General features: G+C 41.9%; 1 protein-coding gene across 1 annotated transcript; it reads right to left on the bottom strand.

The window, feature by feature from the left end:
* Positions 1-499: 499 nt before the first annotated feature.
* HPRT1 (hypoxanthine phosphoribosyltransferase 1) lies at positions 500-21,173 on the bottom strand. The gene is made up of 9 exons (XM_038748092.1): positions 21,097-21,173; positions 10,131-10,237; positions 9,155-9,338; positions 6,417-6,482; positions 5,134-5,151; positions 4,418-4,500; positions 2,195-2,241; positions 1,938-2,014; positions 500-1,330 (listed from the first exon to the last, which is right to left on the bottom strand). Exons 1-9 carry the CDS (start codon positions 21,121-21,123, stop codon positions 1,283-1,285), a joined length of 657 nt encoding a protein of 218 aa, XP_038604020.1. The 5' UTR covers positions 21,124-21,173; the 3' UTR covers positions 500-1,282.
* Between the last annotated feature and the right edge of the window lie 4,545 nt (positions 21,174-25,718).

Consider the following 25,718-nt stretch of genomic DNA (forward strand, 5'->3'; position numbering starts at 1 on the left):
AGGCTGGACACGGTGCCTGTCCCACATGGGGCTCACAATCCAAGCACACCATTTGTTTAAAAATAGAAAGAGGCGAGGTTTCCATGTGTGCCTCAACCCTTCCTTGCTAATACAACCAGCGCTTCTAAAAAACAGGGGGTGTTCTTGCAAAAATCTGTTAAGAAAAATCATGCTGTACTTATTCAATCGTATTTATTGAGCGCTTACTGTGTGCAGAGAACTAATGCCACCCACAACCATTTCTTCCAACACAGCGGTCCTGTGTCCGAACAGGGTTGCACTGTCAGGCAGACATTGCTTCACTTCCCTGTGTTCCAGCTGAAATGTGTAGTGAACACCTGCATTTGGACAGGACTGGATGTAATTAATAAATCAGTACAAACAGGGTTTAGAAAACTTGCAAAGAAGTTAAACATTAAGACAACTTTTAGAGAGATAAATACAAAACAGCAAATAGAAATGAAGATAGCTGAATTTAGAGAAAATGGCATCCACACAGTTTACTTTAAAGACACAGCCTTTATTGTAACATTTTGCATTGTAGAGTTGTAAAAGTAAATGTAATATTTTCTGGGATACTGCATATTGTATTTTGTTTAAAAGCAACTAGTGGACAGACAAACATTCAAATAGGTTGTTTGGTCCAAATGTTTGTGTCTTTCATTTTTCCCAGATAAGAGGTAGAATTAATTGTTTTCCACACACTATTAGATTCCCTGCTAAAACAGCGATAAAGCATTTCTAGGAGATTTGGTTATCAGAACACAATCAAACTCTTTGGATCTTGTAACAGGTCTTAACAGATAACGTAACTGACTGCTCTTCTAGCTTCCAAAACACATCTATAGTGTGACTGTCAATATCCAAATACTTCTGTTTCTTTCATTGAAATACAAAATTAAATTACCAATCTAAAAAATTAATATACTTTCATCTTAAAACATCTCTTTCATTTACAAGTCTTTAACTGTTTTAATTCAGATTTGATGAAGAAACCTACCATTCAGGAGTCAAATAATGATTTAAACACTAAAACCCATCCAAGGGGTAGCTGATAGTCTTGAGGATCATAGTGCAAATAAAATGTACAGTGCAGGATGTAGCAATGGCCTGACATTTGTAAAATATAAAACTTGACAGGATTCTTATATTGTGCATGCAAAAACCTCTAGCAAGCAAATGGTCACAGCACTAGGACATTCTAGAATCTTAGCTGGTGTTTCAGACTTGAAGTTGATAAAGGAAAGCAGACTTCAACTGTTGGCGCAACGGAATTCCTCTCTCATGCTTTGTATTTCTCTTTCCCAGTCTCACTAATCACACAAATGTGCTGGAAAGGAAAGCCCAAAAATTAACATTGGAAAACAAGGGATTTCTGATCAAAGTAGAATAATAAAACCTTGTGTACAACATCAATTTCTATTTAAGTAATCTACTCTTCTTCAGTGCTTTTCATGCAGCTAGCCAAAAGCTATTTTCCACTTGAAAACAGTCACTGAAGAATCTGAACAAAAGTGAATGAAAATCATTAAGCTAGAGTTTAGGGTTGTCTTATTTAGAATCACATTCATTTTATGAATAACAGGAGGAGGAATACGTTTCAAATAAAATGCTTAAACTGTTCAAGACAGCAAAAATTGCACTCCATCTACTTCAGCTCAATTTCCCCTGCCTATAAACCCCTTATGGACAGGAAATAGGTCTATGAATGCTGTGGTACTGTACTTTTCCAAGTGCTTAGTACAGTATTCGGCACACAGTAAGCACTCAAATACCACTGACTGAATGATTCGTTCTTGACTGCCTTTTATGAGGCTAATGAAGTCACTAGACTGGTGTACAAAACCTTCAGTTTGGATAACGGGAGGCAGAGAGATAATTCTATTTCCCTGCATTCTGCTTTTTAACCTTACCAACAAAAAAAAAGCACTACTTACATTCAAATCTCTGAAGTACTCGTTATAGTCAAGGGCATAGCCAACAACAAATTTGTCTGGAATTTCAAAGCCAACAACTAAAATGAAATAATTAAAATCACTTAGACAAAGAGAGAAAATTTATTTAAAAGCATCACATATTTCTAGCCAAAATGCTGTCTTGATATATTCCAAATATTATTCCTGCATTTTAAATAATACCGGTTTTTATTGTTACATTATTAATGGTGCTCACTGAATAAGAGTAATTTACTTACAATCAGGCCGATATCCTACACTTCGAGGTGTTCTTTTCACCAACAAGCTGTTAATTAAAAAAAAAACAAAACACACACACACAAGCAAATACAAAAGCCAAGGATACCATACAATACAGTGTCTGTTATTAATAGCTGTAGACCAAAATGAAATATCCTAAATGGATTTCACAAGCAAACACTTTTATCTTTGAGAAATTCCTATGAATTTCAGTCTTCAGCATTATGAATACAATTTTTACACATGTAATTATTTCTTGGAGGCATGATAAAGTGGGTAGTAAAGGCTCAATTCTCAATTGAGATGCAACAGAATAATGGGTGGAATATGTTCTCTACCCCAAAAGGACATTTTTAAAAACAAAAAGTAGGTAGAACCAGCAGGAGAGTGCTGTATTTCTTAATATCCTGCTAATGAAGTCAAAGTGGGTCAGGGGCTTCCAAAAGAGTTTATTAGTTTAAAAATTCTTGTTTTTCACTCCCCAAACTGGTCAAGCTTACTACCAGGACAATCCTGCCTGTCAATTAGTAGTGTTTACTGAGCACTTGCTGACTGTGCAGAGCACTGTACTAGGTGCTTGGGAGAGTACAATACCACAGAATTAGCAGATATGTTCCCTGACCATAACGAGCTTACCCTTTTTCTGGCTACCATTCATCTCCCCAGCCATTTTACCCCTGCTCTACTTTGATTCTGTTATCAAGGTTGGACATGCGACATTGAAATGCGGCTTGTCAGTGAAGCGGCTTAAAACAAAACATGGCAGAATCAGAAAATACGGGATCAATGGACAACTCTACAACTGGCTCACTTCAAGTTCTTTTACAATTTTGGGCCTATTTTCGTGTCAATCAATGGTATTTATTGAGTGCTTACTGCATGAAGAGCACTGTACTAAAGACTTGGGAGAGTACAGTATTACCGAGTTGGTAGACATGTTCCCTGTACATACAGAGTTTACCGTCTAGAGGATGAGAATAGGGATGGTCAAAAACATCTGCTCTATTAAATTACTCTGCTAAACATGAACGTTTGGAGCAGGGAAGGGAGGAGGAGGGGGAAAGGCAGTGATCAGTCAAAATAATCAACAGTACTTGTGTGAATAAGAGATCTAAGTACACCAGGCCTGCTCCCTCCCCTTCCTCGCCGCTCCCCTCAAAGAAAAAAAAAAGCTCAAGTTTCTCTGGTAGCCCGCCCCCCATTTCAGGATGAATTAGGGGAATTGAGAGAAAAGAAGAGAAGAGGCCACATGGTAATTGGGATGCTGATGTATATGGTGGGTCCTTGTGTCATTGTGGTTTATAGCCCCAAGCGGCTCTGGACCTACTCCAGACCCAGTAGGCGTCAGATATGTTCTGCGGCTTAGTTTGGTGGGCCTGCTCTAATGTGAGCACAAAGAAGGAACGCTCAACTGCTATCCACCAAATCCCACACCATCAGAACTAGCATCACCCACTGAAACTTGAAAGAGGTATTGAAAAGAACTATTTTTCCCCCCTAGCAGGGAAGGTACGGATGGAATTCATCACCACCGGGAGTATGCAGAGACAAATGAGTCCAGAAGGGTTTAGACAAATTCCTCAGCATAAAAGGGGGAAAAGTTAGAGCTTCAAAGCTTCACACCTCTTCCAAGAAGCCTTCCTTGACTAAGCCCTCACTTCTCCAACTCCCTCTCAATTTTCCATCATCTATGCTTATGGATCCGTACCCCTTAAATATTTGACATTCACACCACTCTCAGCCCCACAGCACTTATGTGCATACCTGTAATTTATTTCAGTGTCTTGTCTCACCGTCTAAACTTTAAACTCCTTGTGGGCAGGGATTATATTTACAGATTCTGTTGTACTCCCAAGCATTTAGTACTGATCTACACTCAATAAGCACTCAATACCACTGACTGATAGGACATCTTTAATTATGAGAACAGAGGTCAAGAAGGGCACTTATCACACTGATCCTCCACCTATATTTTGATACCACTATCAGAGACAGAATCACGGGATGAATGGACTAGAATGGAATTTTTAGGTGCTTGAATACACTCATACAAACAGCAAATAGCATTACCATTAAGTTTCTGTTGATCAATTGAGCTTTGGAGAGAGAAAGTGATTGACTAAGGAAAAATGTATTTCAGAAAAAGCATATTTTCAAAAGCAGTTACAGGAAAATACTTTCTCTTTTTGAATTTAAAAGTATCTTGTATCATGACTACATACCTGGCTACTTTTACCATTTTGGGATTATACTGCTTGACCAGAGAAAGTAAGGTTTTCATTGTTTTACCAGTGTCTATTATATCCTGATAAAGAAAAGAAAATACAGTCAAATGGCAAAATAAATTACAGAATTTCAGAGCCACCTTCAGAGAGCCATAAATGTTACAATGAAAACACATGGAAGAATGTCATCTGATTAATTTTCAAGTCACTCAAATATAATACATGCCATTCAAAGAGATTAAACAGGAGATTGAACCCACTAAAACAGGTAAGTCTCAACAAAAGCCTTCCTCAAAATCCAGCAATTACCCCAATTATCTTTCTTCAAAAATACTGTACAATACCTAGGTCAAGCTAATTAGGGTCACACTATCTTTCCTCAATTTCAAACAAGACAATGTATAAATTAAGCCATATCAACCTCTTGTCCTTTCAAACTCATGTGGGATGGCTCTTCCCATCACCTTACCTGATGCTTCCACTGTGGCTGCCGCAGCCCCCCAAATTGCCCCTTCTACACCTCCCTGCTACTCCAGATCATTTGGCAAAGCTTTAGGCTGCCCATCATTATGAGTGCAAAGTATTAGGACCATTAATAACCAGAGTTTATAGTTCACTGGAATATATTTCTTTACCTACCTCATCTTGCAACAAGAGGCATACTAGATTATAAATCAGCAAGCAAATAATGTAAAAGGAAATGGAGAACTTACCTCAACAATCAAGACATTCTAGAATCAGAAAAAGTCACAACAGTTATGTTACTTGGAAAGGTATTGCATAATTTAGGCAATTAAATATTCAAAATGTATAAATAGCTGATCAGAAATAGGTGGATTAACTCGCAGAAAACTTCCACTGTCCTAAAAATTGACCTTCATTTCCAGAATTCACCTAGATTTTTAGACTAAAGTAGAGATAATAGTCTATTTTACTTTACCATTTAAGTACATTTTATTCTTGAGGAAACCTACTGAATGGCCCATCCCTGTTTGGTTCACTTTAGTTTCAACAGGAGGTCACTATTGAGGTAGTTCTTAGAATCACTAGCAAATTCAAGAATAGCATGCAATATTTTGTGATTACTGTTTTGCAAACATTTCTAAGGTGCTGGAAAGAACAAAGAAATATTAGTAGAAACCGCAAGTATTTAGAAACAGAACTATCTCATGGATATTCACTCGCTCAAGCAATACTTAGAAATATGGAAATAAAAATAAGCCTGCTCATTTCTTTATGCTTCTTACAGGTCATCACTTAAAAATAATAATTCAGCATAGCTGGTGCTCCTGCTATACTCTTCCCAAACTGCTGCTCAGAGAAACAGCACAGCTCGGAAAGCTAAGGGACAGAGTGGGAATTTGAAAACTCTACATTTCTAATCCTAGCTCTACTTGCTCCTCAACCGTAGAATGAGGCCATACTACTTCTACTACAGTCAGTGCAGTGTATTTCATTTTGGAGGCTCAATAAATACTGCTTACTCTTTAGAGCTGGTTGGAAAAAGAAAAATGGAACTAATTTCAGTGCATCTGTACATACCAGTGCTGCAAAATATTAAATTCTTTGTAACTAGATGATCCTTAATCTTTAGTGTGCTTATACTGCTAGTTACTGAGTATAAGTACAGGGAAGGCATCAGAATGAGTCTCGGAGAATGCTGGCACACCATTCCTCTCTGATCAGCATGTGCTCGGACAAACTCCAGGACTCTGCCATCATTCTGGAGTCCTCTGCCACTCTCCCTTGCTTACCGTGCCAAGGGACACCACAGGGATCCAAGAGTCCTAGCACTCCAGCCCAGGAGGTGGCCCAGTGACAGAAATATCAAGAACTCAGGAACTGTGGCAGGTGGGATGTCTGTATGCTAACCTACAGCTGCCCACCTTGAAATGGTTTGGACTTCTGGCCCACATTTGTCCACAACCCCTCCCAGAAAAAAATGATGTTCATGCAGGGCACAGAGTTTTATTTTCTTAGATTTCATGATACGTACCTTTCCGGTTAAGGTCGAGAGATCATCTCCACCGATTACTTTTATATCCCCCGTTGACTGGTCATTCTGAGAAAAAAATAAATAGAAATTATCAGATGGCAATTAAAGCATTAAAAGTGAATGGGTGTCTAACTCTAGACTGGATAGGGTGCCATAGGCGACAGAAAAGACCTATGTCATATTTGGGGGCAAACGGCTAGAAAATTTCAGCCAAAGACTGTAACAATGGACACTTAGTTAAAAGGTCATTATCTGGCCATCTTTCAATCAATCAATGGCGTTCACTGAGCGCTTACTACGTGCAAAGCACTGTACTAAGCACTTGGGAGAGTACAAGATCCCAGATACTCAATACTTTAAAAGGATCATGAAGGTTGGAGGAACCTCCTCTCCAGAGAAGGGAGCAGGATGCCAGCAACCTCAAGTCGAAGTCCTTGCTGAGCCACAGAAGAACCTGAATCTCCACTACCACTACCCCTCACTGCCTGCAGTACAGACTATCATCATCATCATCATCAATCGTATTTATTGAGCGCTTACTATGTGCAGAGCACTGTACTAAGCGCTTGGGAAGTACAAATTGGCAACATATAGAGACAGTCCCTACCCAACAGTGGGCTCACAGTCTAAAAGGGGGAGTCAGCCCCGAGACAAACACAGTCAGGTGAAGAGCTGGGCAAAAGTCAGTATTGTATTGTTGTATTTATTCAGTGCTTACTGTGTGCACAGCACTGTATTAAGCCCTGGAGAGACCACAACAGAGTTGGTAGACACATTCCCTGCCCATAATGAGCTTAAAGTTTGGGGAGGGACGGGGGGAGAGAGAGGCATTAACATTAATAAATAACATTAATAAATAAGTTATAGATATGCTCAGTAGGGTTGTGGGGTTGAGGGTGTGGGGGGTGAATATCAAGGGCCTAAAGGGTACAGATCCTAAATCTAGATGTAATCCAAGAGTTATCCAATCTTCTTGATCCTGGAAGCTGGCTTGGTTTCAGCCCAGACCCAGAGATTCCTTCCTGAAATCCCTGACCTCTGGGAAATGGTATACATTTCCCTGCATCTCTTTACTCCCATTTTTCCGCAACTGCATGGAATCCTAGCAGAAATGGCTGTTTCAGTTAGAAATTAATGAAACTACTTAATAATTAAGGGAGTTTTTGACGGTGGCCTCGAGGTTCGGAAAGAGAACTGCTGTTGAAGGCTGTATATGGAATGGAAAGAAGAATACTGAAGAACACAGTGGATTTCTACTGCAACTTCTGAAATTTGCAAATCCTGTTTACTTGTAAATGTTTCTATTTTTTCCCCTGCACAATGCTGAAGAACAATGTGCTGAAACTCCAAAGGCCAGCTGCCAATTTTGAAAGAGTAACCACAGCTCTAAGGCTGAGATATTGGGCGTTGGGGACCACCCAGTTGATAAGCAAACTGGACAAGTGGATTAGCATGATTTCTTAAATCCCTATACGACTGCTTAAAACACATGAGATGTAACTCAGAGGATTCATTACATCATCAAATGTTCGAGTGTTTTCAACTTTGACAAAACATTGCATTCTCACCAGTTCTTTTACTTTTTGCACCCAGGTATATGGGAAATTAAATAATTACATTTCATAGTTCAGTAAATACAGTGTTTAATTAAGAACTTGATGTGTTTACATGTCTTGTATCCCTTTATATATTTCTCCATTTTCATATTGTTTGTTCACAGTTGTAACTTCTGTTCAAATAGCCTGGGTTGGAGAATAATTAGCTTTTTACCTGAGGGTCTGAGTGGTACAAATCACCCATATTTAGTGGTGTAGGGCTCACCCTGCATATGGGCTCAGAAAACTGGCCCATCCTCCTTGAGAAACTATCAGAGACAAGTCCCGGATTGATCCATCCAGCCCTGTTCCTATCCCATGCTGGTCCACCCCCCGCTCTGAAAATATGGGGCCCCGTACGCAGTCTGGGCCTGAAAGGGATGAGAAGATGGATACTGGAGAGGAAGAAACAATTTCTTCATTAAAGAGAAAGGTGTCTAACCACTGCAACCCAAGTTTATGCGAGACTCTTCTTTCTTGCCTGCCTGGGGGAGAGGTGAGAATCAGGATTATTGCTTTTCATCCTCTTACAGGTAAGGTACAGTACCTCTGTACAGTATCCAATGGTTGAAAATGAGTCCTACTAAACTAAATGGGTTGAGGAGCAGAGAAAAACTAAAAATGAATAGCCTGTTTTAATACATCTCCAATCATAAATAATGAAAACATGGGAAGTTCTTCAGGAAGAATCGACTCAAAAAAAAATTATTCAGGAGTCTCACATTAATCGCAGACAACCTTGTAGGTTACACCAATATTTTGATAGGGGAATGGTCAAGAAATGAAGAGAATCAACAGTAAAACAGTACACTAACAAGGAAGTTGAAAAACAGTTTTTCCTTAACTCCAACGAATAGTCAAAACAACTCATTACTAGTTTTCATTTTGTTGCATAATTCTCACCAGCTTACTACAAAAAAGTTGCCCTTTTAGGCAATGATTTAACTGTAAAGAGTTAACCGTAACTGTAAAGAGAAATATTTTAAGCCTTCTCAGTTTACTACTTTATTCCGACAAGAGACTCTACCCCCAATTTTCCAGAAGCATGACAAGTGTCTGAGAACCATGGCATAAAATTTCAACAGACTCAAATAGGTTTGTAGTTTCAATGTAAAACCAAATGGCAATGCCAAACATACTTACACAATAGCTCTTCAACCTAATGAAGTCTACAGTCATGGGAATAGATTTATCACTATTTCTGTTCAGTGCCTTTATGTAATCAAGCAAATCAGCAAAGAATTTATAGCCACCCTTCAATACACAGAGGGCTACAATATGGTGGCCGCCCATCTCCTTCATAACATCTCGAGCCAATCGTTCTGTCCTACAGAGAGAAAAATGAAATTCAAATACTCTCAATTTAAACTATTTTACAAACATTTCTTAAGCATCCGCCCTGCCCCCCCAGCCAAAGAATTAAAGGATTTTCATATTCTGTTGACTTAAAAGAGACACTTTTTGAAATATGGGGTTTAATAGCACCTAGGTCTTGGCAAACTCTTTAAAAATAAAGAAGTCAGAGCGGGTATAACAGGAGAAAGCTAGCTCTCTCTTCTTGGAAGTCTCATCCCATTTCCCTCTTGGTTCAGAGAGGAGAGAAAAGAAAAAGACTTGGGATTGATGACTTCCTCCAGGTCTACCATCACATGGTTCCAAAGTTAATGCCATCTCCTTTAGGTTATGACAACCATAACTTACAGCCAGGACTGGTTTCAGACCACCCTTAGAAAGGAAAACATTTGCCACCCCCTTCCATGCCACATAACATAATTACATCACACTGGGTGCAGGTGCACATTACATCCCATTTTTAAACTCCCATAAATTCCGATGAGTGGAAATACAGCCCATCCTGCCACGTTTCCACCCCATTCTTCCCTAACTTACCAGCTATGGCTGGCCCTGCCTGTAACGAGAATTGTGTGATTTTTCTGCTGAGGAGAGTTTAAAACACAGGCTATATCTAATGACTGACAACACTGCTAATGATAAAATAGCATGCAACATCTGCTTTACAATAGCAACCAAAATATCAACGAAGAAATCTGTATTTAAAAATGCCAAAGCACCACCTATTTATGAGATCAATTTTCAGAGATTTTAAATTGCCACTAACCTGTCCATGATAAGGCCATGAGGAATGAAAACTTTTTCCAGATCTTCAGCATAATGTTTAGGAATGCAAAATAAATCTAAGTCATAACCAGCTTCATCATCACCAATCTGAAATGGAAATTGAGAAGATTAGAATGGGAATAATTCAAGCTTCATAGAAAGGGGCAATTTCAAAAGGTACAAAATTCCCTATTTCTAACTTGGAAAAGTTCTGGCACAAAGTGCAAAGGCTGCAACAGGGGAAATAACTTATTGCCAGAGTAATCATCTTATTCATTCATTCAATCGTATTTATTGAAGGCTTACTGTGTGCACAGCACTGTACTAAACGCTTGGGAAGTACAAGTCGGCAACATATAGACAGTCCCTACCCAACAACACGCGTTCACAATCTAGAAGGGGGAGACAGACAACAAAACAAAGCAAGTAGACAGGTGTCAAAACCATCAGAATAAATACAATTATAGCTATATACACATCATTAACAAAATGAATAGAGTAGTAAATATGTACAAGTAAAATAAAGTAATAAATATGTACAAATATCTACAAGTGTTGTGGGGAGGGGAAGGGGGTAGGGCCGGGGGGCAATGGAGAGGGGAGGAGGAGAGGAAAAGGGGGGCTCAGTCTGGGAAGGCCATCACTTGTCAATTTTATAAAGGACAATTATGTATGTCCTTGGAAGTTAATGACCATATCTTTGAATGGAATCTATACAATGGCTACTGCACTGGTAATGCACACTCATGTACTCATCATCATCATCATCATCAGTTGTATTTATTGAGCGCTTACTGTGTGCAGAGCACTGTACTAAGCGCTTGGGAAGTACAAGTTGGCAACATATACAGTCCCTACCCAATAGTGGGCTCACAGTCTAAAAGGGGGAGACAGAGAGCAAAACCAAACATACCAAGAAAATAAAATGAATAGAATAGATATGTACAGTAAAATAAATAAATAAATAGAGAAATAAATATGTACAAACATACATACATATATACAGGTGTTGTGGGAAAGGGAAGGAGGTAAGATGGGGGGATGGAGAGGGGGACGAGGGGGAGAGGAAGGAAGGGGCTCAGAGATTGTGGGTTCGAATCCCAGCTCTGCCACTTGTCAGCTGTGTGACTTTGGGCAAGTCACAACTTCTCTGTGTCTCAGTTACCTCATCTGTAAAATGGGGACTAAGACTGTGAGCCCCACGTGGGACAACCTGATTATCTTGTATCTACCCTAACGCTTAGAACGGTGCTTGGCACACTGTAAGTCCTTAATAAATTCCATCATCATTATTATTATTACTCCAATATTATGCAATAGTGATAAAGATAACACCATTTCAAATCTCAGAATCTTAACAATCTTTGGGTATTTAAATACCTTTGCTGCAAAGAATAACTATTTTCTTAATCCTCTTGACAATTAGCAGCGTGGCTCAGTGGAAAGAGCCCGGGCTTTGGAGTCAGAGGTCATGGGTTCAAATCCTGGCTCCGCCACTTGTCAACTGTGTGACTTTGGGCAAGTCACTTAACTTCTCTGGGCCTCAGTTTACCTAACCTGTAAAATGGGGATTAAGACTGTGAGCCCCCGTGGGACAACCTGATCACCTTGTAACCTCCCCAGCGCTTAGAACAGTGCTTTGCACATAGTAAGCACTTAATAAATGCCATTATTATTATTATTAGATTACAATTTACTATACACAGTCCCGGAATTAACTTCTAATAATAATAACAACTATGGTATTTGTTAAACACTTACTGTGGGCCAGGCACTGACTAACTGCAGGATTAGATACAAAATAATCCAGGCCAGACGCAGACCATCCCACATGGAATTTAGTCTATGTAGGAGGAAGAACAGGTATTGAATCCCCATTTTACAGATGAGGAAACTGAAGCCCAGAGAAGGTAAATGAATTGCCCAAGGTCACACAACAGGCAAGTGGAAGACCTAGGATTAGAACCCAGGTCCACTTACCAGATCCCAAGCCCATAGTCCTTCTACTAGGCCACGTTACTTGTCCGATATTACATGCTCCAAACAAATTCTAAACCAAACACTTAACACAAAGGCTTTTTGTTGTTTTGTCTAGTTTTACAAAGACTTAAAACATCAGAACGACATCCCAGAGCCCACTTCCAGAAACAAAAACTAGAAAATGGAACCAAGATAATTACACATTCATTGTGCATTTGAAAATGAGTGGATGTTTGCTTTGGAGAACTTTTTCCAACATAAAAATTAATGTCCAATTGCTTTTAATATTAAGTTTGCCTAAAATTAAGATTCTCAATTCCTGAACTCACACATATCAATATTTATTGAGCGCTTACTGTGTGCAGGGCACTGTATTAGAACAGCGCTTAGAATAATAATAATAATAATGATGGCATTTATTAAGCGCTATGTGCAAAGCACTGTTCTAAGCGCTGGGGAGGTAACAAGGTGATCGGGTTGTCCCACGGGGGGCTCACAGTCTTCATCCCCATTTTACAGGTGAGGGAACTGAGGCCCAGAGAAGTGAAGTGACTTGCCCAAAGTCACACAGCTGACAATTGGCGGAGCAGGGATTTGAACCCATGACCTCTGACTCCAAAGCCCGGGCTCTTTCCACTGAGCCACGCTGCTTTTCTAACAGTGCTTTGCACATAGTAAGCACTTAACAAATGCCATCATTATTATATTATTAGAGAAGCAGCGTGGATCAGTGGAAAGAGCCCGGGCTTTGGAGTCAGAAGTCAGAGGTTCAAATCCCAGCTCCACCAATTGTCAGCTGTGTGACTTTGGGCAAGTCACTTAACTTCTCTGTGCCTCAGTTACCTCATCTGTAAAATGGGGATGAAGACTGTGAGCCCCCCATGGGACAACCTGATCACCTTGTAACCTCCCCAGTGCTTAGAACAGTGCTTTGCACATAGTAAGCGCTTAATAAATGCCATTATTATTATTATTATTATTATTAAGTGTTTGGGAGAGTACCACCCAACAGACACATTCCCTTCCCAAGAGTTTACAATCTAGAGGGGGGAGCTTATAGTCTAGCAATCAAAATTCATCTTGGAACTCTAAATGTTACAGAATGTGATAAACACCTTACTTAATCATATTTACTGAGCACTCACCACCTAATTAACTTGCACCTACCCCAGCACTTAGTATAGTGCCTGGCACACAGTAAGTGCTTAACTAATACCATAAACAAAACACAGTGGGTTGATGCATATAAGGATAACAAACCTTAGCTAGTGCAGAGTCAGTCATATTTACTGAATGCTTACTATGTGCAGAGCACTGTATTAAAGCACTTGGGAGCGTACAATACAATGGAATTATGACACATTCCCTGCCCATAATGAGCTTTCAGTCTTGAGAGGGAGACAGACATTACTCAGAATAAACAATTTATAAAATGTAATTTAAGACTGTAAAGTAAGTCTTTTAAAGTAAGTCTTTTAGACTGTGAGCCCACTGTTGGGTAGGGACTGTCTCTATATGTTGCCAACTTGTACTTCCCAAGCGCTTAGTACAGTGCTCTGCATACAGTAAGCGCTCAATAAATGCGATTGATTGATTAAGGATATGTCATGTGAGGGTGGGGAGAATATCAAGTGTCTAAAGGTTACAGATCAAGATTCACAATAGCTGGAAGCTATTCCTAACGAGGCACCTGCCGGTGGTCTAAACTTCATACATGAGGGACAATGATAAATACTCTAAGAAAGGCCACAATAATGATAAATATTCTAAGGAAGACCACAGGTTTTGGGCTTCACTCCAAGCTGTGGACATATCACACTTGCTATGCGATAAGGAGCACCATGATTCATGGTGCCTCTTCTTTTCCTGAGAAAAGTGTACAAGTGAGACAAGGGTGCAGGTATCTCTTCACTACTACCCCACCCCACCGTGGCTGGATCTGCCTACTCATACAGCGGCAGTAAAAATAAACTTACAATCAAATTAAATTAAATACTCAATTTAGATGACTGGTAGCAGTGATCTACATGAAAAAGCTCAAGAAGACAATCAATCAATCAATCAATCGTATTTATTGAGCGCTTACTATGTGCAGAGCACTGTACTAAGCGCTTGGGAAGTACAAATTGGCAACACATAGAGACAGTCCCTACCCAACAGTGGGCTCACAGTCTAAAAGGGGGAGACAGAGAACAGAACCAAACATACCAACAAAATAAAATAAATAGGATAGAAATGTACAAGTAAAATAAATAAATAAATAGAGTAATAAATATGTACAACCATATATACATATATACAGGTGCTGTGGGGAAGGGAAGTAGGTAAGATGGGGGGATGGAGAGGGGGACAAGGGGGAGAGGAAGGAAGGGGCTCAGTCTGGGAAGGCCTCCTGGAGGAGGTGAGCTCTCAGCAGGGCCTTGAAGGGAGGAAGAGAGCTAGCTTGGCGGAGGGGCAGAGGGAGGGCATTCCAGGCCCGGCGGATGACGTGGGCCGGGGGTCGATTCCAAGCTCTGAGATGCTTGTGAAAATGGTAGAGAAATTGGCTAGCAACAGCAGGATGAAATTCACTTCGGCAATCCAATATATTATGTGTCACACGGAGAGTTTCAAGTACTGTACCATTCTCAGCTACGGGAGGGAGAGTCAAGAGAGGCATACCCATTCCATTCCGCCAATTTTAGACTGTGAGCTCACTATTGGGTAGGGACTGTCTCTATATGTTGCCAACTTGTACTTCCCAAGCGCTTAGTACAGTGCTCTGCACACAGTAAGCGCTCAATAAATACGATTGACGATGATTCCTAGCTTGGGCAGTGGCTAGCGAGTGGAAAGCAATCTGCTACAAGTCAAAACACACCTGTGCCGGGCAGCAGCGTAATGGGAGAGAGTCGAGGGTGGAGACTCAGGTTTACTGCACAGAAGAAGGCAATGGTAAAAGAGAAGCAGCGTGGCTCAGTGGAAAGAGCCCAGGCTTTGGAGTCAGAGGTCATGGGTTCAAATCCCAGCTCTGCCAATCATCAGCTGTGTGACTTTGGGCAAGTCACTTAGCTTCTCTGTGCCTTAGTTACCTCATATACAAAGTGGGGATGAAGACTGTGAGCCCCCCGTGGGACAACCTGTTCATCTTGTAACTTCTCCAGCGCTTAGAACAGTGCTTTGCACATAGTAAGCGCTTAATAAATGCCATTATTATTATTATTACTTCCATATTTTTACCAAGAAAACTATTTGGTCACACTACCAGAATGGTTGCAGGTGGAAGTGGGCTGTACTGGGAGAGCTGCGAACATGGAGTCGCTATGGGTTGGAGATGACTCGACAACATAAGAAATGGCAAGACAGCCCCATAAGTACATAAATCCTAAGTACAACTGTAATTCGAAATACAAATTGGGCTATCAGTAATATTAATAATAGTATATTAAGTATATTAGTAATAATAGTAGTATCTATTAAGTACTTACTATGTGCCAAACACTATGCTCAGGGCTGGGGTTGATAGACGATACTCAGACGGGACACAGTTCCCTGCCCCACCCGGGGCTCACAGTGTAAGAGGGAAAGGATATTTTATCCCCATTTTCAAGATGAGGACTGTGAGCCCACTGTTGGGTAGGGACTGTCTCTATATGTTGCCAATTTGTACTTCCCAAGCGCTTAGTACAGTGCTCTGCACACAGTAAGCGCTCAATAAATACGATTGATGATGATGATGACGATGACACTGAGGCAGACATCAATTAAATGATCAAAATCGCCCTTTTCATTTCTTCAAAATAGGCTGAAATTCTCAATTAACTGTTTTTGAAGAGTGAAGAAATCTATGCAAAAGGAATTACTAGAACTGTGACTCCTGTACTTTGCGGATGTTTACACAATTAAAAGTAATTGTATTAAGCGCTTGTGTGCACATTACAGACCAGCAATCTGTTTTACCTATCTCTGTAGGTCATGGTTTTTCTTCTAGAAATGCCGATTCCTATATGCAAAACTAAAGAATCCCTCTGTCCTGAACGCAAGCTTTTTATCCCCCTATTGAGCTGGTTTTCCGCAATACTTTTGCCCTCCCGGACAGGCCTACATCTGGTTTGTCTGCAATACAGTATTTAGAAAAAAAAAAAAATAATTTCCAAAAACGCCCAATGACTATACCCTAATAGCTGCCCACAGTGTATCTATCTGTGGGCCCGAGGCAACAGAGACTGAATGCATTCATTCATTCAATCGTATTTATTGAGCGCTTACTATGTGCAGAGCACTGTACTAAGCGCTTGGGAAGTCCAAGTTGGCAACATATAGAGACGGTCCCTACCCAACAGCGGGCTCACAATCTAGAAGGGGGAGACAGACAACAAAACAAAACATAGTAACAAAATAAAATGAATAGAATATGTACAAATTAAATAGAGTAATCAATACGTACAAACACATATACATATATCCAGGTAATTCAGTAGTGAGTTGAGCTTGTACTATCCCCCTTTTTGTTCTTTGTTTTTTTCAGTGGTATTTGTTAAGCACTTACTAGGCTTGGGAGTCAGAGGTCACGGGTTCAAATCCCAGGTCCGCCACTTGTCCGCTATGTTTTGCCCAAATAGATATTTTAGCCCCTCTAACAATGCGAAATAGAATAACATCGGTACCACCATCTTCATATCCAAATATATGTAAACGGTAGTCCTCCGTTTGATTGTAAACTCTTTGAGGGCGACTAAACCGCAGTGGAAAGAGCACAGGCTTGGGAGTCAGAGGCCATGGGTTCGAACACCAGCTCGGCCACTTGTCAGCTGTGTGACCTTGGGCAAGCCACTTAACTTCTCTGTGCCTCAGTTACCTCATCTGTAAAATGGGGATTAAGACTGTGAGCCCCTCATGGGACAACCTGATCACCTTGTATCTCCTCCAGCGCATAGAACAGTGCTTCGCACATAGTAAGCGCTTTACAAATGCCATCATTATTATTATTAAACTGTCTATTGATTCCACTCTTCCACAAGCTGAGTTCGATGCTCCGCAAAAACCATAGAATGACTGAACTACAGGTGCACTAATGTGAGAAGCAGCATGGCTCAATGGAAAGAGCACGGGCTTGAGGGTCAAAGGTCATGGGTTCAAATCCGGCTCCGCCAATTGTCAGCTGTGTGACCTTGGGCGAGTCACTTAACTTCTCTGTGCCTCAGTTACCTCATCTGTAAAATGGGGATTAAGACTGTGAGCCTCTGGTGGGACAACCTGATCACCTTGTAACCCCTCCAACGCTTAGAACAGTGCTTCACACATAGTAAGCACTTAACAAATACCATCATTATTATTATTAAACCGTCTATTGATTCCACTCTTCCTTTCCACGCGCCGAGTTCGATGCTCCGCAAAAACTGCTGAATGACTGAACTATAGGTGCGCTTAATGTACGTGCACAACATCAGTACGGCTCCCCGAAAAATAGTGATAAACAGTGCGTGGTGAAAAGGGAGGGGTCCAAAGTCTATGCACGATGGAAGATTTGGGGCTGAATTCCTGAATCCCGCGGGTAAAAAACCTTGACCAAAGTGCGTTATTCCTCACCGAAGCCCGGCCGACTGGCGTGACTGTTTTCCCCACTGTTGGAAAGCGGCCCCCCAACGGCTCTGAGGGTTGGGGCGGCCAACAGATAGGCAGCATACATTTGGATATGAAGACGGTGGTACCGCTGTAATTCTATTTCGCATTATTAGAGGGGCTAAAATACCAATTTGGGCAAAACATACTGAGTGCGCAGCACAGCACTCAGGCCCACAGAAGACGGACGGGCCAGTGAGGAGGGGGTGACTAAAGAAGCAGCAGCAGCGTGGCTCAGTGGAAAGAGCACGGGCTTTGGAGTCAGAGGTCATGGGTTCAAATCCCGGCTCCGCCAATTGTCAGCTGTGTGACTTTGGGCAAGTTACTTGACTTCTCTGTGCCTCGGTTCCCTCATCTGTAAAATGGGGATTAAGTCTGTGAGCCCCACGTGGGACAACCTAATCACTTTGTATCCTCCCCAGTGCTTAGGACAGTGCTTTGCACATAGTAAGTGCTTAATAAATGCCATCATCATTATTATTATTATTATTATAAAGCGCTTCGGACGAAAAAACAGTTGTTTGCCGTTAGCGGACGGTCACCGCCCTCCTCCTGCCGAGGGGCAGGGCCCTCAAGTGCGTCAGGGGCAGCCTGAGGGGAGGGACTGTGTGGGCCCCATCAATCAATCAATCAATCGTATTTATTGAGCGCTTACTGTGTGCAGAGCACTGTACTAAGCGCTTGGGAAGTACAATTTGGCAACATATAGAGACAGTCAATCAATCAATCGTATTTATTGAGCGCTTCCTGTGTGCAGAGCACTGTACTAAGCGCTTGGGAAGTACAGGTTGGCAACATACAGAGACAGTCCCTACCCAACAGTGGGCTCACAGTCTAAAAGGGGGAGACAGAACAAAACCAAAAATACTAACAAAATAAAATAAATAGAATAGATATGTACAAGTAAAATAGAGTAATAAATATGTACAAACATACATATATACAGGTGCTGTGGGGAGAGGAAGGAGGTAAGATGGGGGGATGGAGAGGGGGACAAGGGGGAGAGGAAGGAAGGGGCTCAGTCTGGGAATCAATCAATCGTATTTATTGAGCGCTTACTGTGTGCAGAGCACTGTACTAAGCGCTTGGGAAGTCCAAGTTGGCAACATATAGAGACAGTACCTACCCAACAGTGGGCTCACAGTCTAAATGGGGGAGACAGAGAACAAAACCAAACATACTAACAAAATAAAATAAATAGAATAGATATGTACAAGTAAAATAGAGTAATAAATATGTACATACATATACAAATATACAGGTGCTGTGGGGAAGGGAAGGACGTAAGATGGGGGGATGGAGAGGGGGACGAGGGGGAGAGGAAGGAAGGGGCTCAGTTTGGGAAGGCCTCCTGGAGGAGGTGAGCTCTCAGTAGGGCCTTGAAGGGAGGAAGAGAGCGAGCTTGGTGGATGGGCAGAGGGAGGGCATTCCAGGCCCGGGGGTCGATGGCGGGACAGGCGAGAACGAGGCCCGGTGAGGAGATTAGCGGCGGAGGAGCGGAGGGTGCGGACTGGAGAAGGAGAGAAGGGAGGGGAGGTAGGAGGGGGCGAGGGGATGGACGGCCTGGAAGCCCAGGGGGAGGAGTTTCTGCCTGATGCGCAGATTGACTGGGAGCCACTGGAGATTTTTGAGGAGGGCGTCAGGGGCGGCCTGAGGGAAGGGACTGTGTGGGCCCCATCCCCCGCGCGCCCCGAGGCCTCACGTTGGGCCTCTCCTCGGGCCGTCTCTCTCTGCTGCCGACTTGTACTTCCCAAGCGCTTAGCACAGTGCTCTGCGCACAGTAAGCGCTCAATAAATACGATTAATGATGATGACGATGATGACTTGTAGTTCCCAAGCGCTTAGCACAGTGCTCTGCTTACAGTAAGCGCTCACTAAATACGGCTGAATGAATGAACCCCTCCCCAGCGCTTAGAACAGTGCTTTGCACATAGTAAGCGCTTAACAAATGCCATCGTTAAATGAACCGCGCCGCTGCCACCTCTAGGAGCCGGTGCGGGCTTCCCGGCCGGCCACCATGGCACCTTGCCCTCGCCCCGACTGCTCTCCCTCGTCGCCCCTGGCTTCATCATCATCATCATCATCAATCGTATTTATTGAGCGCTTACTGTGTGCAGAGCACTGGACTAAGCGCTTGGGAAGTCCAAATTGGCAACATATAGAGACAGTCCCTACCCACCAGTGGGCCCACAGTCTAGAAGGGGGAGACAGAGAACAAAACCAATACGATTGAATGAGTCATCATCATCATCAATCGTATTTCATCATCATCAATCGTATTTATTGAGCGCTTACTATGTGCAGAGCACTGTACTAAGCGCTTGGGAAGTACAAATTGGCAACATATGGAGACAGTCCCTACCCAACAGTGGACTCACAGTCTAAAAGGGGGAGACAGAGAACAAAACCAAACATGCTAACAAAATAAAATAAATAGAATAGATATGTACAAATAAAATAAACAAATAGAGTAATAAATATGTACAAACATATATACATATATACAGGTGCTGTGGGGGAGGGAAGGAGGTAAGATGGAGGATGGAGAGGGGGACGAGGGGGAGAGGAAGGAAGGGGCTCAGTCTGGGAAGGCCTCCTGGAGGAGGTGAGCTCTCAGCAGGGCCTTGAAGGGAGGAAGAGAGCTAGCTTGGCGGATGGGCAGAGGGAGGGCATTACTATGTGCAGAGCACTGTACTAAGCGCTTGGGAAGTACACATTGGCAACATATAGAGACAGTCCCTACCCAACAGTGGGCTCACAGTCTAAAAGGGGGAGACAGAGAACAAAACCAAACATACTAACAAAATAAAATAAATAGAATAGATATGTACAAATAAAATTAATAAATAAATAGAGTAATAAATATGTACAAACATATATACATATATACAGGTGCTGTGGGGAAGGGAAGGAGGTAAGATGGGGGGATGGAGAGGGGGACGAGGGGGAGAGGAAGGAAGGGGCTTTTAGACTGTGAGCCCACCGTTGGGTAGGGACTGTCTCTGTATGTTGCCAATTTGTACTTCCCAAGCGCTTAGTACAGTGCTCTGCACATAGTAAGCGCTCAATAAATACGATTGATGATGATGAAGGGGCTCAGTGTGGGAAGGCCTCCTGGAGGAGGTGAGCTCTCAGCACGGCCTTGAAGGGAGGAAGAGAGCTAGCTTGGCGGATAGGCAGAGGGAGGGCATTACTATGTGCAGAGCACTGTACTAAGCGCTTGGGAAGTACACATTGGCAACATATAGAGACAGCCCCTACCCAACAGTGGGCTCACAGTCTAAAAGGAACGCACACAGTGAGCGCTCAATAAATACGATTGAATGGCCGGGCCCCTTCCCCCGCCCCGCCATCCCCGGGCCGACGCTCGACTCGTCCCTCCTCACCACGATGCTGGGGCTGACGGTCGCCATGGCGGTGCGGAGCGCCAGCTGAGGGGGAGGAGGAGGAGGAGGAGGAAGAAGAAGAAGGGGCGGAGGCGGCGTTGGCGCCTGCTCACGACTAGGCCCAGGCCCCGCCCGCCCTCTTTCCCACCCCTTTCCTGCCTCCCTCCTTGAGGGGACTGAGGAGATGAGCCCACTGCTGGGTAGGGACCGTCTCTGTAGGCCGCCAACTTGGCCTTCCCAAGCGCTTAGTCCAGTGCTCTGCACCCAGTAAGCGCTCAATAAATACGGTTGAATGAATGAATTCCCGGGATTCATTCATTCAGTCGTATTTATTGAGCGCTTACTGTGTGCATCCATTCAATCATATTGGTTTTGTTCTCTGTCTCCCCCTTCTAGACAGTGAGCCCACTGGTGGGTAGGGACCATCGCTATATGTTGCCAACTTGGACTTCCCAAGCGCTTAGTACAGTGCTCTGCACACGGTAAGCACTCAATAAATATGATTGATTGATTGATTAACTTACCTGTATATATGTATATACGATTGTACATATTTATTTCTCTATTTTACTTGTATATATCTATTCTATTTATTTTATTTTGTTAATATGTTTGGCTTTGTTCTCTGTCTCCCCCTTCTAGACTGTGAGCCCACTGTTGGGTAGGGACCGTCTCTAGATGTTGCCGACTTGTACTTCCCAAGTGCTTAGTACAGTGCTCTGCACACAGTAAGCGCTCAATAAATACGATTGATTCATTCATTCATTCAATCGTATTGAGCGCTTACTGTGTGCATTCACTCATTCATTCAATCGTATTTATTGAGCGCTTACTGTGTGCATTCATTCAATCGTATTTATTGAACGCTTCCTGTGTGCATTCATTCATTCAGTCAGTCGTATTTAGTGAGCGCTTACTGTGTGTATTCATTCAATCGTATTTATTGAGCGCTTACCGTGTGCATTCATGCCTTCATTCAATCGTATTTATTGAGCGCTTACTGTGTGCATTCATTCATTCAGTCGTATTTATCGAGCGCTTACTGTGTGCGTGCATTCATTCATTCATTCGTATTTATTGAGCGCTTACTGTGCGCATTCATTCAGTCGTATTTATTGAGCGCTTACTGTGTGCATTCATTCAGTCGTATTTATTGAGCGCTTCCTGTGTGCATTCATTCAACCGTATTTATTGAGCACTTACTGTGTGCATTCATTCAGTCGTATTTATTGACCGCTTACTGTGTGCATTCATTCAGTCGTATTGAGCGCTTACTGTGTGCATTCATTCATTCAGTCGTATTTATTGAGCGCTTACTGTGTGCATTCATTCAATCGTATTGAACGCTTCCTGTGTGCATTCATTCATTCATTCAATCGTATTTATTGAGCGCTTACTGTGTGCATTCATTCAATCGTATTTATTGAACGCTTCCTGTGTGCATTCATTCATTCATTCAATCGTATTTATTGAGCGCTTACTGTGTGCATTCATTCATTCAGTCAGTCGTATTTAGTGAGCGCTTACTGTGTGTATTCATTCAATCGTATTTATTGAGCGCTTACCGTGTGCATTCATGCCTTCATTCAATCGTATTTATTGAGCGCTTACTGTGTGCATTCATTCATTCAGTCGTATTTATCGAGCGCTTACTGTGTGCGTGCATTCATTTATTCATTCGTATTTATTGAGCGCTTACTGTGTGCATTCATTCAGTCGTATTTATTGATTGCTTACTGTGTGCATTCATTCAGTCGTATTTATTGAGCGCTTACTGTGTGCATTCATTCAATCGTATTGGTTTTGTTCTCTGTCTCCCCCTTCTAGACTGTGAGCCTGCTGGTGGGTAGGGACCGTATCTATAGGTTGCCAATTTGTCCTTCCCAAGCGCTTAGTCCAGTGCTCTGCACACAGTAAGCGCTCAATAAATACGATTGATGATGATGATGATTTTTTGAGCACTGTGTGCGTGCATTCATTCATTCAATCGTATTTATTGAGCGCATACTGTGTGCATTCATTCAATCGTATTGAGCGCTTCCTGTGTGCATTCATTCATTTATTCATTCGTATTTATTGAGCGCTTACTGTGTGCATTCATTCAAATCATATTTATTGAGCGCTTACTGTGTGCATTCATTCATTCAATCGTATTTATTGAGCACTTACTGCGTGCATTCATTCAAATCATATTTATTGAGCGCTTACTGTGTGCATTCATTCAATCGTACTTATTGAGCACATACTGTGTGCATTCATTCAATTGTATTTATTGAGCACTTCCTTTGTGCATTCATTCATTTATTCAATCATATTTATTGAGCGCTTACTGTGTGCATTCATTCAAATCATATTTATTGAGCGCTTACTGTGTGCGTTCATTCATTCAATCGTATTTATTGAGCACTTACTGTGTGCATGCATTCATTCATTCAATCGTATTTATTGAGCGCTTACTGTGCGTGCATTCATTCATTCAATCGTATTTATTGAGCGCTTACTGTGTGCATTCATTCAGTCGTATTTATTGAGCGCTTACTGTGTGCTTTCATTCAATCGTATTTCTTGAGCGCTTACTGTGTGCGTGCATTCATTCATTCAGTCGTATTTATTGAGCGCTTACTGTGTGCATTCGTTCAATCATATTTATTGAGCGCTTCCTGTGTGCATTCATTCATTCATTCATATCTATTGAGCGCTTACTGTGTGCATTCATTCAATCGTATTTATTGAGCACTTACTGTGTGCATTCATTCAATCGTATTTATTAAGCGCTTACTGTGTGCATTCATGCATTCAATCGTATTTATTGAGCGCTTACTGTGTGCATTCATGCATTCATTCAATCGTATTTATTGAGCGCTTACTGTGTGCATTCATTCATTCAATCATATTTATTGAGCGCTTACTGTGTGCGTGCATTCATTCAATCGTATTGAGCGTTTACTGTATGCATTCATGCATTCATTCAATCGTATTTATTGAGCGCTTACTGTGTGCATTCATTCATTCAATCGTATTTATTGAGCGCTTACTGTGTGCGTGCATTCATTCAATCGTATTTATTGAGCGCTTACTGTGTGCGTTCATTCATTCATTCAATCGTATTTATTGAGCGCTTACTGTGTGCATTCATTCAATCGTATTGAGCGCTTACTGTGTGCATCCATTCATTCAATCATATTTATTGAGCGCTTACTGTGTGCATTCATTCATTCATATTTATTGAGCGCTTACTGTGTGTGCATTCATTCATTCAATCATATTTATTGAACGCTTACTGTGCGTGCATTCATTCATTCAGTCGTATTTGAGTGCTTACTGTGTGCATTCATTCAATCGTATTTATTGAGCGCTTACTGTGTACATTCATTCATTCAATCGTATTTATTGAGCACTTGTGTGCATTCATTCAATCGTATTCATTGAGCGCTTTGTGTGCGTGCATTCATTCATTCAATCGTATTTGAGCGCTTACTGTGTGCGTGCATTCATTCATTCAATCGTATTTATTGAGCGCTTACTGTGTGCAGAGCACTGGACCAAGCGCTTGGGAAGGACAAGTTGGCAGCTTATAGAGACGGTCCCTACCCAACAGCGGGCTCACAGTCTAGAAGGGGGAGACAGACAACAAAACAAAACATATTAACAAAATAAAATAGAATAAATATGTTCAAGTAAAATAGAGTAATAAATATGTACAAAATATGTACAAGTAAAATAAATAGAGTAATAAATATGTACAGACATATATACAGGTGCTGTGGGGAGGGGAAGGAGGAGGCTCAGTCTGGGAAGGCCTTCATGGCCCCGCTCTCCCTCTCCGGGGAGCGGGAATTTCCCCCTTCTAGCCGGCTTCTGCTCACCCGCCCACCTTCATATAACCGAAATCCTTTCCCTTTACGATCTCTCTTGGTTCCCAAACGTCTGGACTCAGTCCTCATCACCCATTTTGGCATAATCCTCACTACCTACCAAATTCCCTAGCCGTTTCTTTACGGATGACCCCGTAGGCTAAAGTGTAATATCTAAACTCACAGCAAGGTCGGCGAAAGCTGCAAATAATGGATTGAAAGGGGTCGGGGGCTGGAAATAGTGTTTTTCCCCCCATCCCTTTTTGCTCTTTGGACTGGGAAATTTCAATTGATTGACAAAACTTGCCAGAGTATACTATCTAAACTGACAGCTAGGTCGGCGAAAGCTGCAAATAATGGATTGAAAGGGGTCGGGGGCTGGAAATAGTGTTTTTCCCTCATCCCTTTTTGATCTTTGGACTGGGAAGCTTCAGTTGATTGACAAAATTTGCTATTTCAAGGGACCTGGATTGACTCCAGGCCATCCAATAATCCAGGGGCAGAGCCAAGGTTAAAAAAAAAAACCTCAATCAATAGTATTTATTAAGTGCCTGCAGAGCATTGTACTATCGGTTGGGAGAGCACAAAATAATTAGTGCACATGATCCTAGCTCTCAAAGAGTTTACAATCTATACAATCAAGCCAGGGGGACAAATGCAAAAATATTTTGCAGATTAAGAGGAAGTAGAAAAAGGGGCTACGTGCACGAGTTAGTGTTTATGTAATTGGTAATGCAAAATACGAGGTTGTGCAGAAGTGCTGGAGTG

This window comes from Tachyglossus aculeatus, chromosome 6 (assembly GCF_015852505.1).
Source record: "Tachyglossus aculeatus isolate mTacAcu1 chromosome 6, mTacAcu1.pri, whole genome shotgun sequence".
In the NCBI taxonomy this organism is placed as follows: Eukaryota; Metazoa; Chordata; class Mammalia; order Monotremata; family Tachyglossidae; genus Tachyglossus; species Tachyglossus aculeatus.